At 42.4% G+C, this 14,955-nt stretch overlaps 1 protein-coding gene across 1 annotated transcript in view; it reads left to right on the top strand.

The window, feature by feature from the left end:
* LOC133017516 (ankyrin-2-like) overlaps positions 1-14,955 on the top strand; it is a 62,513-nt gene that overhangs the window by 46,953 nt on the left and 605 nt on the right. The window contains exons 48-53 of the mRNA XM_061083626.1: positions 10,871-12,667; positions 13,148-13,237; positions 13,683-13,766; positions 13,893-14,057; positions 14,195-14,368; positions 14,555-14,646. Coding sequence (XP_060939609.1) covers positions 10,871-12,667; positions 13,148-13,237; positions 13,683-13,766; positions 13,893-14,057; positions 14,195-14,368; positions 14,555-14,646 — 2,402 coding nt within the window. The remainder of the gene's footprint in view (positions 1-10,870; positions 12,668-13,147; positions 13,238-13,682; positions 13,767-13,892; positions 14,058-14,194; positions 14,369-14,554; positions 14,647-14,955) is intronic.

Below are 14,955 nucleotides of genomic sequence, written 5' to 3'. Positions count from 1 at the left end.
TGATGCGGAACTGTTGAGGCACAGGTCGTATACACCAGATTCAATATTTTCAGACTGGGGTGATACTGGTTTGTGTCTGGAAGCCCTATTTGACGAGACCAGACCAGAGTCACCACAGTCAGTTTTATCAGACTTTGAAATTGATAGGTTATTTTGCAGCAGGGCATTGTCCCCAGAGTCTGTCTCTTCTGACTTTGACTTTTCACTCTTGCAGAGCTGGATATCAGACTTTAGAGCATCCTCACCAGAATCTGTAGCTTCAACTGAAGAGCACTGTTTGTCTCCGGGAATTAAATGTGCAATAATGAATCATCAACATTGTAATTATTACTTACAGTACTCTGAAGACAGACCCATATCCCCTCATTCAGCATTTTCAGATGTTGAGTACTCCACGTTCTGTCTTGAGGAATTGTTTGACGACAACAGAGCAGATTCCCCGGATTCGTTGACTTTAGGGAGTGAACCCAGTATCACAAATATGGCCCTGACCTCCTCTCTGCCACTGTTTGCTCGAAAACCTCTTACATATGCAGACATTGTGCGGGGAAATACACAAGAAAACCAAGCTCATGATTTGTGCAACATCAAATCATTAGAAGTGAGACCCTCTTACCTTCCCTCATTACCATCAGATGACGAGTTTTACATAGACCATTGGATTGACGAGTTAAGACCAGAGTCTCCAGAGTCAGTTGAATCTCAAAGTGAACTTAGGCCCCTCTCTCCTGACTCGCCTGTTCCTCAGTTCAGATCTCCATATTTCAGTAGTGATGTGGAACTGTTGAGGCACAGGTCTTATACACCAGATTCAGTACTTTCAGAGTGGGATGATACTGGTTTGTGTCTGGAAGCCCTGTTTGACGAGACCAGACCAGAGTCACCACAGTCCGTCTTATCAGACTTTGAAATTGATAGGTTATTTTGCAGCAGGGCATTGTCCCCAGAGCCTGTCTCTTCTGATTTTGACTTTTCACTCTTGCTGGGCTGGATATCAGACTTTAGAGCATCCTCACCAGAATCTGTAGCTTCAACTGAAGAGCACTGTTTTTCTCCAGGAATTAAATGTGCAATAATGAATCATCAACATTGTAACTATTACTTACAGTACTCTGAAGACAGACCCATATCCCCTCTTTCAACATTGTCAGATGTTGAGTACTCCACGTTCTGTCTTGAGGAATTGTTTGACGACAACAGAGCAGATTCCCCGGATTCGTTGACTTTAGGGAGTGAACCCAGTATCACAAATATGGCCCTGACCTCCTCTCTGCCACTGTTTGCTCGAAGACCTCTTACATATGCAGACATTGTGCGGGGAAATACACTAGAAAACCAAGCTCATGATTTGTGCAACATCAAATCATTAGAACTGAGACCCTCTTACCTTCCCTCATTACCATCAGATGACGAGTTCTACATAGACCATTGGATTGACGAGTTAAGACCAGAGTCAGTTGAATCTCAAAGTGAACTTAGGCCCCTCTCTCCTGACTCGCCTGTTCCTCAGTTCAGATGTCCTTATTTCGCTTATGATGCGAAACTGTTGAGGCACAGGTCGTATACACCAGATTCAATACTTTCAGACTGGGGTGATACTGGTTTGTGTCTGGAAGCCCTGTTTGACGAGACCAGACCAGAGTCACCACAGTCAGTTTTATCAGACTTTGAAATTGATAGGTTATTTTGCAGCAGGGCATTATCCCCAGAGTCTGTCTCTTCTGACTTTGACTTTTCACTCTTGCAGAGCTGGATATCAGACTTTAGAGCATCCTCACCAGAATCTGTAGCTTCAACTGAAGAGCACTGTTTGTCTCCGGGAATTAAATGTTCAATAATGAATCATCAACATTGTAACTATTACTTACAGTACTCTGAAGACAGACCCATATCCCCTCTTTCAGCATTGTCAGATGTTGAGTACTCCACGTTCTGTCTTGAGGAATTGTTTGACGACAACAGAGCAGATTCCCCGGATTCGTTGACTTTAGGGAGTGAATCCAGTATCACAAATATGGCCCTGACTTCCTCTCTGCCACTGTTTGCTCGAAGACCGCTTACATATGCAGACATTGTGCGGGGAAATACACAAGAAAACCAAGCTCATGATTTGTGCAACATCAAATCATTAGAAGTGAGACCCTCCTACCTTCCCTCATTACCATCAGATGAAGAGTTCTACATAGACCATTGGATTGACGAGTTAAGACCAGAGTCTCCATGGTCAGTTGAATCTCAAAGTGAACTTAGGCCCCTCTCTCCTGACTCGCCTGTTCCTCAGTTCAGATGTCCCTATTTCGCTTATGATGCGGAACTGTTGAGGCACAGGTCGTATACACCAGATTCAATACTTTCAGACTGGGGTGATACTGGTTTGTGTCTGGAAGCCCTGTTTGACGAGACCAGACCAGAGTCACCACAGTCAGTTTTATCAGACTTTGAAATTGATAGGTTATTTTGCAACAGGGCATTGTCCCCAGAGTCTGTCTCTTCTGACTTTGATTTTTCACTCTTGCAGAGCTGGATATCAGACTTTAGAGCATCCTCACCAGAATCTGTAGCTTCAACTGAAGAGCACTGTTTGTCTCCGGGAATTAAATGTGCAATAATGAATCATCAACATTGTAATTATTACTTACAGTACTCTGAAGACAGACCCATATCCCCTCTTTCAGCATTTTCAGATGTTGAGTACTCCACGTTCTGTCTTGAGGAATTGTTTGACGACAACAGAGCAGATTCCCCGGATTCGTTGACTTTAGGGAGTGAACCCAGTATCACAAATATGGCCCTGACCTCCTCTCTGCCACTGTTTGCTCGAAAACCTCTTACATATGCAGACATTGTGCGGGGAAATACACAAGAAAACCAAGCTCATGATTTGTGCAACATCAAATCATTAGAAGTGAGACCCTCTTACCTTCCCTCATTACCATCAGATGAAGAGTTCTACATAGACCATTGGATTGACGAGTTAAGACCAGAGTCTCCAGAGTCAGTTGAATCTCAAAGTAAATTTAGGCCCCTCTCTCCTGACTCGCCGGTTCCTCAGTTCAGATGTCCCTATTTCGCTTATGATGCGCAACTGTTGAGGCACAGGTCGTATACACCAGATTCAATACTTTCAGACTGGGGTGATACTGGTTTGTGTCTTGAAGCCCTGTTTGACGAGATCAGACCAGAGTCACCACAGTCAGTTTTATCAGACTTTGAAATTGATAGGTTATTTTGCAGCAGGGCATTGTCCCCAGAGTCTGTCTCTTCTGATTTTGACTTTTCACTCTTGCTGGGCTGGATATCAGACTTTAGAGCATCCTCACCAGAATCTGTAGCTTCAACTGAAGAGCACTGTTTTTCTCCAGGAATTAAATGTGCAATAATGAATCATCAACATTGTAACTATTACTTACAGTACTCTGAAGACAGACCCATTTCCCCTCTTTCAACATTGTCAGATGTTGAGTACTCCACGTTCTGTCTTGAGGAATTGTTTGACGACAACAGAGCAGATTCCCCGGATTCGTTGACTTTAGGGAGTGAACCCAGTATCACAAATATGGCCCTGACCTCCTCTCTGCCACTGTTTGCTCGAAGACCTCTTACATATGCAGACATTGTGCGGGGAAATACACTAGAAAACCAAGCTCATGATTTGTGCAACATCAAATCATTAGAACTGAGACCCTCTTACCTTCCCTCATTACCATCAGATGACGAGTTCTACATAGACCATTGGATTGACAATTTAAGACCAGAGTCTCCAGAGTCAGTTGAATCTCAAAGTGAACTTAGGCCCCTCTCTCCTGACTCGCCTGTTCCTCAGTTTAGATATCCTTATTTCGCTTATGATGCGCAACTGTTGAGGCACAGGTCGTATACACCAGATTCAATATTTTCAGACTGGGGTGATACTGGTTTGTGTCTGGAAGCCCTGTTTGACGAGACCAGACCAGAGTCACCACAGTCAGTTTTATCAGACTTTGAAATTGATAGGTTATTTTGCAGCAGGGCATTGTCCCCAGAGTCTGTCTCTTCTGACTTTGACTTTTCACTCTTGCAGAGCTGGATATCAGACTTTAGAGCATCCTCACCAGAATCTGTAGCTTCAACTGAAGAGCACTGTTTGTCTCCGGGAATTAAATGTGCAATAATGAATCATCAACATTGTAATTATTACTTACAGTACTCTGAAGACAGACCCATATCCCCTCTTTCAGCATTTTCAGATGTTGAGTACTCCACGTTCTGTCTTGAGGAATTGTTTGACGACAACAGAGCAGATTCCCCGGATTCGTTGACTTTAGGGAGTGAACCCAGTATCACAAATATGGCCCTGACCTCCTCTCTGCCACTGTTTGCTCGAAAACCTCTTACATATGCAGACATTGTGTGGGGAAATACACAAGAAAACCAAGCTCATGATTTGTGCAACATCAAATCATTAGAAGTGAGACCCTCTTACCTTCCCTCATTACCATCAGATGAAGAGTTCTACATAGACCATTGGATTGACGAGTTAAGACCAGAGCCTCCAGAGTCAGTTGAATCTCAAAGTGAACTTAGGCCCCTCTCTCCTGACTCGCCTGTTCCTCAGTTCAGATGTCCCTATTTCGCTTATGATGTGGAACTGTTGAGGCACAGGTCGTATACACCAGATTCAATACTTTCAGACTGGGATGATACTGGTTTGTGTCTGGAAGCCCTGTTTGACGAGATCAGACCAGAATCACCACAGTCAGTTTTATCAGACTTTGAAATTGATAGGTTATTTTGCAGCAGGGCATTGTCCCCAGAGTCTGTCTCTTCTGACTTGGACTTTTTACTCTTGCAGAGCTGGTTATCAGACTTTAGAGAATCCTCACCAGAATCTGTAGCTTCAACTGAAGAGCACTGTTTGTCTCCGGGAATTAAATGTGCAATAATGAATCATCAACATTGTAATTATTACTTACAGTACTCTGAAGACAGACCCATATCCCCTCTTTCAGCATTGTCAGATGTTGAGTACTCCACGTTCTGTCTTGAGGAATTGTTTGACGACAACAGAGCAGATTCCCCGGATTCGTTGACTTTAGGGAGTGAACCCAGTATCACACACATAGCTGGGACCTCTCTGTCACAGTCTGCTGGAAGACTTCCTACATATGCAGATGTTGTGCAGGGCTTCAAACAAGAAAACCGAGCTTCATGCAGCCTCGAAACATTTGACTTAAGGTCTTTTTACCTTCCGTCTATGTCACCAAACGAGGAGTTAACTTTCTTCTCCATAGACCATTGGATTGACGAGTTAAGACCAGAGTCTCCAGAGTCAGTTGAATCTCAAAGTGAACTTCGGCCCCTCTCTCCTGACTCGCCTGTTCCTCAGTTCAGATCTCAATATTTCAGTAGTGATGTGGAACTGTTGAGGCACAGGTCGTATACACCAGATTCAGTACTTTCAGACTGGGGTGATACTGGTTTGTGTCTTGAAGCCCTGTTTGACGAGACCAGACCAGAGTCACCACAGTCAGTTTTATCAGACTTTGAAATTGATAGGTTATTTTGCAGCAGGGCATTGTCCCCAGAGTCTGTCTCTTCTGATTTTGACTTTTCACTCTTGCAGAGCTGGATATCAGACTTTAGAGCATCCTCACCAGAATCTGAAGCTTCAACTGAAGAGCACTGTTTTTCTCCGGAAATTAAATGTGCAATAATGAATCATCAACATTGTAATTATTACTTACAGTACTCTGAAGACAGACCCATATCCCCTCTTTCAGCATTGTCAGATGTTGAGTACTCCACGTTCTGTCTTGAGGAATTGTTTGACGACAACAGAGCAGATTCCCCGGATTCGTTGACTTTAGGGAGTGAACCCAGTATCACAAATATGGCCCTGACCTCCTCTCTGCCACTGTTTGCTCGAAAACCTCTTACATATGCAGACATTGTGCGGGGAAAAACACAAGAAAACCAAGCTCATGATTTGTGCAACATTAAATCATTTGAAGTGAGACCCTCTTACCTTCCCTCATTACCATCAGATGACGAGTTCTACATAGACCATTGGATTGACGAGTTAAGACCAGAGTCTCCAGAGTCAGTTGAATCTCAAAGTGAACTTAGGCCCCTCTCTCCTGACTCGCCAGTTCCTCAGTTCAGATGTCCTTATTTCGCTTATGATGCGGAACTGTTGAGGCACAGGTCGTATACACCAGATTCAATACTTTCAGACTGGGGTGATACTGGTTTGTGTCTGGAAGCCCTGTTTGACCAGACCAAACCAGAGTCACCACAGTCAGTTTTATCAGACTTTGAAATTGATAGGTTATTTTGCAGCAGGGCATTGTCCCCAGAGTCTGTCTCTTCTGACTTTGACTTTTCACTCTTGCAGAGCTGGATATCAGACTTTAGAGCATCCTCACCAGAATCTGTAGCTTCAACTGAAGAGCACTGTTTGTCTCCGGGAACTAAATGTGCAATAATGAATCATCAACATTGTAACTATTACTTACAGTACTCTGAAGACAGACCCAAATCCCCTCTTTCAGCATTGTCAGATGTTGAGTACTCCACGTTCTGTCTTGAGGAATTGTTTGACGACAACAGAGCAGATTCCCCGGATTCGTTGACTTTAGGGAGTGAACCCAGTATCACACACATAGCTGGGACCTCTCTGTCACAGTCTGCTGGAAGACTTCCTACATATGCAGATGTTGTGCAGGGCTACAAACAAGAAAACCGAGCTTCATGCAGCATCGAAACATTTGACTTAAGGTCTTTTTACCTTCCGTCTATGTCACCAAACGAGGAGTTAACTTTCTTCTCCATAGACCATTGGATTGACGAGTTAAGACCAGAGTCTCCAGAGTCAGTGGTATCTCAAAGTGAACTTCGGCCCCTCTCTCCTGACTCACCTGTTCCTCAGTTCAGATCTCAATATTTCAGTAGTGATGTGGAACTGTTGAGGCACAGGTCGTATACACCAGATTCAGTACTTTCAGACTGGGGTGATACTGGTTTGTGTCTGGAAGCCCTGTTTGACCAGACCAGACCAGAGTCACCACAGTCAGTTTTATCAGACTTTGAAATTGATAGGTTATTTAGCAGCAGGGCGTTGTCCCCAGAGTTTGTGTCTTCTGATTTTGACTTTTCACTCTTGCAGAGCTGGTTATCAGACTTTAGAGCATCCTCACCAGAATCTGTAGCTTCAACTGAAGAGCACTGTTTGTCTCTGGGATTTAAATTTGCACAAATGAATAATCAACATTGTAACTATTACTTAAAGTACTCTGAAGACAGACCCATATCCCCTCTTTCAGCATTGTCAGATGTTGAGTACTCCACGTTCTGTCTTGAGGAATTGTTTGACGACAACAGAGCAGATTCTCCGGATTCGTTGACTTTAGGGAGTGAACCCAGTATCACAAATATGGCCCTGACCTCCTCTCTGCCACTGTTTGCTCGAAAACCTCTTACATATGCAGACATTGTGGGGGGAAAAACACAAGAAAACCAAGCTCATGATTTGTGCAACATCAAATCATTAGAAGTGAGACCCTCTTACCTTCCCTCATTACCATCAGATAAAGAGTTCTCCATAGACCATTGGATTGACGAGTTAAGACCAGAGTCTCCAGAGTCAGTTGAATCTCAAAGTGAACTTAGGCCCCTCTCTCCTGACTCGCCTGTTCCTCAGTTCAGATGTCCTTATTTCGCTTATGATGCGGAACTGTTGAGGCACAGGTCGTATACACCAGATTCAATACTTTCAGACTGGGGTGATACTGGTTTGTGTCTGGAAGCCCTGTTTGACGAGATCAGACCAGAGTCACCACAGTCAGTTTTATCAGACTTTGAAATTGATAGGTTATTTTGCAGCAGGGCATTGTCCCCAGAGTCTGTCTCTTCTGACTTTGACTTTTCACTCTTGCAGAGCTGGTTATCAGACTTTAGAGCATCCTCACCAGAATCTGTAGCTTCACCTGAAGAGCACTGTTTGTCTCTGGGATTTAAATTTGCACATATGAATAATCAACATTGTAACTATTACTTAAAGTACTCTGAAGACAGACCAATGTCCCCTCTTTCAACATTGTCAGATGTTGAGTACTACACGTTCTGTCTTGAGGAATTGTTTGACGAAGACAGAGCCGATTCCCCGGATTCATTGACTTTAGGGAGTGAACCCAGTATCACAATCATAGCTGTGACCTCACCGGAATCTGTAGCTTCAACTAAAGAGCATAGTTTGTCCCCTGGGATCACATTTTCTGCTGAACTCTCGTCATCAGTACAAAAGCCAGAGAGAAACCTCAACCAAAACAAACTTGTTTTATCTGAATCCATGTCATTAAACGCCAAGCCATTAATTAAAGAATGCCGGGTTGGACAAAAGCCTTCATTCATCAACTTAATGTCACATTTACATGATCCTTTGTATAAGGGAAAATGTTCTTGTGGTGAGATATGTTTAATCAAATCTTCCCTAAAAACACAGTCATGTTTTGTCAATTTTACACCACCAACACAAACTGCCATGTTTGCCACCACAATTGCAGACAACATTTCAAGGCTAACACATAAATCAGAAGACAAAAGAGATGATAGAATTTCAGCTGACACAACATCCACAAGTCCTCGAGAGCAAGCAGAGGAATTTGAAAGAATTGAGAGTCCTTCATCTTCAGAATATATACCACAGTCACCTGAAACATTACAGTTGGATAATCAGAGTCCTTCCCATTTCAATTATATGAGACCACCTTCTCCAGAATCATATTCCTCATATGCTGAGTTATCTGCCCTTTCTCCTGAATCTCACGTTCCTCAGTTCGACTGCAAACCCTGTAGTCACGTGCATTTGTCTGAGTTAGGACCTTTTCCACCCCAATTTCCAGAATCAATAGGAGGAGTAGATGAAGTATTAAACCAGCTGCCATGTGGGCAAAGTGACCCTGATGCCACTATTTCTGAAGACAATAAGATTACATCTAAGCAACTCTCTGGGACTTCAATGGAACACGAGGTTGATCCAGTCTATGAAGAGAAATGTGCCGGTGATAAGAATAATTATTCTGAAGAGGTTGCTGATAATTTGTCTGAAAAGGCTTCCGATCAAAACTCATTTGAAGATGTAGTAGTCAGCATGGGGGATCCACATAGCCAGGCCACACCATGTCATTTTGACAGCAGCACAACAGACTCATTGCAGGATTCCTCACTATCCCACTCTGAATAAGCTTACACAGGACCCATACTTACATCTTAACACACAGATGACCAGTCTTTTTTTTTTATCAGGTCTCCTCCCCGGACAACAAACAACTTAGATTAGATCAGGTAACTTCACAAAGTATTAGCCATTTTAGTTTTGAGTTGAGTCACATTCCATCTGTAGAGCAAAAATCTGGATTTCATCATGCTGTCTGGCTTGAGGAGGATTTCAATGAAAACACTCATGTAAAGAGAGAATCAGTGAAACGAAGAAAACTTAAATGGACGGACCCTGAATCACAATTTAAGGCAACAACCCATCCAAGATTTGATTTCCAAGAACATGCAAAGAAAAACCCATGAGTGAGGACGAGAGCAAAAGTTCCATGGTGTCGGTAAGACAGCACAAGGCCTTGCTCAGCACTGATTGCGGTGTGGCTTTCAAAAGTAATGAATATGGCGATACTTATAGTGTGAATGTAGAACTTTCTTAAACCTTTTATTAATAATGCACAAAGGCTTCACTGTCTTGCTGTGGCATGTATACATTGGAGTCAAATGGATGATCTCTCAGTGAAGCACAACTAATGGAAACTTCAGTGACCCAATATTAAATACAGAAAGCTTCTTGCCCGGCCATGGAATGTTCTCATATGCTGCGCCTATAGCCAGTTAACCAGTGTTCTTAGTGATGCCTTTAGAGCACTGCTTCAAGCAACGGGGGATTTCAATGCCTTGATTACATTTTCTCTATGTGCCTTACCTCTACTGTAATTGCAATACGTTATAGGCTCCCGTTTAGATCTACAGCTAGAGGCATGCGCTGTCTGTTACATTTCCTTTCTTGTTTGTAACACACAGGCTCCGACTGTTACAACAAACCTATAAACTGATCACATACATATTACTCCATAGGTGCCTGTAATGTTTTGCATGTCTGTAGCTAGACGATGTCTCCGACTGTTGGGTTTTATTGTCCGATGCATTTTTTGGCAGGAGACACAACACCAATGGTTGTTTGTGTTGATTGTATTTTGTATTTTTTTTTTCAATTTTTTTTTGACAAAATATACAATTTTTTGAAGAATTTTACTGAAGAAATCTGAAAATCAACTCTAATTACAAAATTATTCACTTTTCTAAATAAGGGACAGGCTTGCAGCAGAACAGAAAATAATAGTGTGACAGTGACAAAACTCACTGTGACAGTGATAAAAGCCAGAAGCAGTGCTTCTTGCTCTTGCATTATAACAGGACAGCAACCATTTATTTGAAAGAATAAAAAAATTATCCTTGTCCACTTTCCTGTGATACCAAATCCCGATTTCCACCTAATTCATCTGCATTCTGCTTTAATCATTGTAAACTGATATTGCCTTGCCACTGATGCCCTCAGTGCAATATCTCCAAACATGTGACAGTATTATCATGAATTTAAAAAAAATTATGATTTGTCTCATCTTTATCAGTCATTAATGCATATTAAATGATGTGTGGTCGGTGGGCTGCAAGTAAATTTCCTCATTGAGACACAATGACGAAATTCTTCATCTAAAACAAGTGCTTGTCCTTGACAAGTGCATGTTTCATTTGAATCATTCCACCTTATATCACCAAAATTTCCAAATCATATTTGTTTATATTTGTCCCCACTCCATTGTATCATTTCTTGCAGGTATCAGCAGCTTCTTTCAAGACCGATCTTTCAGATCAAGAAAAAAATGTTGATGTAGGACAGAGTCAGGTCTTTCCAAACGAGCTGCCACCCTTGGCATATGATTCAGACACACTTCCCACTCAAAAACTAGAATTGCAGATTCCAAGTACATTTGACCTATTTGAAATGAAATCCGAAATTGCATTGACTGATCAAAGTAGCTCACCACAAGAAAAGGATGAACAGATGACTTTCCCCACACAAAGTGAAGACTGTGGCTTAGCTGAACCAAGCTCAGTGACCCCAGACTCACTCTGTCTAATAGCCCAAGACAGTACACATGATAAAATCATCATGTCCTCAGAATCCACTCCAACACCACCAGGGTCTGGGTCCCCTCAGCTTGATCAGCTACTGTCAGATCTGGAGGAGATGAAACTGAAGTTTAGTCCAGAGGCACTTAGCCCACTTGTGTCAGAATCCAGCGCTGAGAGCCCTGCAGTTGATCAAAGTTACAAGTTTGAAGATCTTTTGCCTGAAGATCAATGTCCTACAGATGATGATGATACCGTAAGAAGGATTTCTGTTATGCAGCTCACAAATGACAGTTATCACACAAACATCGAGGAGATCTCACGTTTCCAGACATCCCCTCAAGATGAACCTGAATTAGTCCCAACTGCTCCCGATCAAACAAATACCTTTGAGACAAGTGCACCAGCAAGTTTAGCTAGAGATAAAGACGGTCCTGCATCCTCTACTAAGTCACATTCAAACCCAGAATCTCCCCAAAGATTTTGTGACGCAACAGAACCATCAAGTTTTCTTTTGGACATATTCGACTCAAACAAATATGGTGAAAATTCTTCTGAGACATTTTCGTCAGTGTCTTTGCCCAGAATAGCTTGTCATTCTCACATACCTGAAAACAATCTGGCTGTTCAAGTTGAGCAAGATTCTACAACTGAGGTTATTCATGGAAAAGAACAGCATGAATCAACTACACCATATAATTTCTCATGGGATGTGACCAAAGAACCATCAACACAGAGTATGTATCAACTTCCGTTTTCGTGGGGGGTGTCCTCTGTGGAAGCTGTTCAGACTGAAGACGTTTCCTCCCAGTCTCTTTCTGATTTGACACCTGAGACAGTTACGTGTGCAAGACATTTTAGCTTTGAGGAATCGATCCCATTCTCCTCTTCAAGGAACGTAGAGACATCTCCAGAAGTGGATAGTCCAAGGATCAGTGGACAGTATTTAGATGAATCAGCAGTAGACTATGAATGTTTTGCCTCTCAACCCACTTCAGTGGAACCTAAAGCAGAGACGACTTCATCGAGTACTGATGAGGAATATATCATTACACCTGGATACTCAGAGACCACTTCTCCTGCAACCTTCAATACCTGCGTGCCTCCCAGATATGCGGACGTTGTGCAAGGTGGTGCAGACTGCCCTACCTTTGAATACTATGACCCAGAGCCATTCTTTGAGTGCAAACAAGCTACGTCGGATTTCTCAGAGACCGAGCCCGATGAACCTGAGTCAAGATCTAAGCCAAGTGAAGAGGTCCCTCTGGATTTCGTCAGCCATTCTAGGGTGAATCGAGGAGAGCTTTTATCCTCTGGAAGCGAAGATTACGAGGATGCTCCTTTTGTCCATGAGCCTCTTCAGAGTGTATACGAAGAGAGTGAAGAATTAATACACTATTCAGAAGCTTCCGATGACGAATTCACCCTATGTGAGGCTACACAACCGCCCCCTGTCTGTGAAATAGGGGCATATGATGATACTGATAAATCTCTGACAAGGGTAAGATGTCATTTGGTAAAACGTCCCAGCCTGCAAGTTTCCCCGGAGCTGAGCTTATAAAAATTTAATATTTGCTGAAAAGAGAAATGACTGCTAACCCTCTGGCCACATGGATTGGACCTAAAACTCCCTATAACCCTTTTACTTTTTCAGATTTAACCTGTGCTTACTCAGCATGTCACTCTGCTGCTTGTAACCAGCTTTGTCACTTAATCACTTACAGTAATTGCATAAGCTACAGCAATAATCACATAAATTATTTACTTAAGTAAAAGCATGCTGTGTTTTGCAAATATTTTGCCAAGCTACAGACTGCCATGTTGTACTTTCCCATGTAAGACATGAAAAATTCATTGTAAGATTCTCGAACCCAATGGAAAGTGCACCATATCAGTCTGCTTCCTGCCCACTTTGCTGACAACATAGCATTCGTACATTGTCATACATTAAATGTTAACGGGGTTTGTGTTGCTTGGTCAGGAGGTCACTGCAGAGCTCGGATCAATGTCCGAAAGTTCAGACGATGAATTTTTGACCACCAGAGTAGTGCGAAGAAGAGTTGTCATACAGGTATCCGATCTAGCATGACTGATGGTGTTTTTACTGAGCATGGAGAGTGTGGCATCCAGAGTGCAACTTTAACCAAGCAAGGTCTTTATCGTCAAGTTCATGAATTTACTGTCTAACATCCTTTCAAAATGGGGAAAGAAGATATGTATGTGAAGATGTAGGATTTGAAAGAAACGACTTGATTTGCATACATGGCTGGACCTGTTTTATGCTGCAGTTGTTTTATTTGACAACTTTTTCCTCCCCGAGAATGCAAGTTTGTCTCCTGTATCCCCAGAAGTCCTGATTCTCTCACTGAATTTCATCCTAATATGCAAGTTTTTTGTCCCATTTCTTCTGTAACGTGCGTTGGCTTTGTGTTTTTGAAGTGGAGAACTAAACAGGTTAACATTACACTGATCTGAGATTGCATTGCTGATTTTTGTTTATCATGTTTTCCTCACAGGCGGATGAAATGCCTGACCTGCCCACTCAGTCAATGACAGAGGAGCAGTACAAGGACGAACATGGGCACCTTGTTGTCAAAAAGGTAAAGCCTAATAAAGCAACTTTGTGATTGTGCAGCAATACCAAAGGCTCTTTGGTGAAACTCAGACAAAATTGGTTTGCCACAAAATATAAAGACAATTACCTTTCAATTACCCGTCTTCTTCAGGTAACCCGTAAAATTATCCGCAAGTGTATTTCTGCCGATGGCGTGGAGCGTGAGGAGGTGACGTTGGAAGGAGCTCCGCAGACGTCCATCAGTGTAGCAGAGGGAGACAGTTACTCCAAAGTTGTGAAGCGGACAGTACTGAAGAGTGAAGGAGAACATACAGAGGTGTGTGTCCTATATATTATGTGTGTTCTTTGTCATCAAAATCTATTTTTTAACAGAAAATATGAGACAAACCATATATATCAGGAGTAGAAAACATCTGGCAAGTAAATAATAAGTAACCTTTTCCTCTGACCTAGGTAACATTTGCTGAATGTGAGGGTTTCTCAGCATCAAGGCAGGAGTCGACCGAGGGTCGCAAGGTCAGTCTCGGGGAAAGAACGAAGGTGTTGGAGGGTGAAAGGACAATGACGCACCAGGGTGATCCATCTTTGGCATCTGACCTCCCCACAGCCCAAGATGACTTCAAACAGGTTTGTAACCTCGATATAATTATTCTATAACCTAGACTTTGCAGAATTTACGGGATTAGTCGTGTATCACCTACAGTGCTTGTGCAAAAATCATTTCAGGGAAGGAACCAAATCTTTGTTTTTTGTTTTCACATCTAAATCATTCCAAATGAAGTGATGACTGTTTTCTCCCTTTAATGCCACCAGGCACTAGGTTATATAAATGGTTCAAGCAGAACACAGCTCCCTCATGTAGTAGAGAGAGAGACTGTCAAAGAAGATGGAACTGTGGTCAGGAGGTGTGTGAGTGCTGGAGCGCACCTCTTTGGTTGTGCGTGTGACTTCTTTGCTGTGGATTTTTGAGGTTTACTGGTATTCCATCTACTAATACTGAATGAATATAGTACTAACATACCAAAATATATTCATCCTGAGGTGAAATAATCAAAAATACCTCTAAAAAATGATTTTGTAAACCATATGCTGTTGGCCAGTCATCAGATCTCATCCCAGCTGAACACTTAGGGGGGGGGCATGTCAGATAGCCCTCTACACCATCATCAGAGCAAATATGTCAAAGATTGTGTTCATTCCTTGGGTAGTTGTCC

The sequence above is a fragment of the Limanda limanda genome, chromosome 2 (genome assembly GCF_963576545.1).
Source record: "Limanda limanda chromosome 2, fLimLim1.1, whole genome shotgun sequence".
In the NCBI taxonomy this organism is placed as follows: domain Eukaryota; kingdom Metazoa; phylum Chordata; class Actinopteri; order Pleuronectiformes; family Pleuronectidae; genus Limanda; species Limanda limanda.
This window is presented reverse-complemented; position numbering and strand designations above follow the sequence as displayed.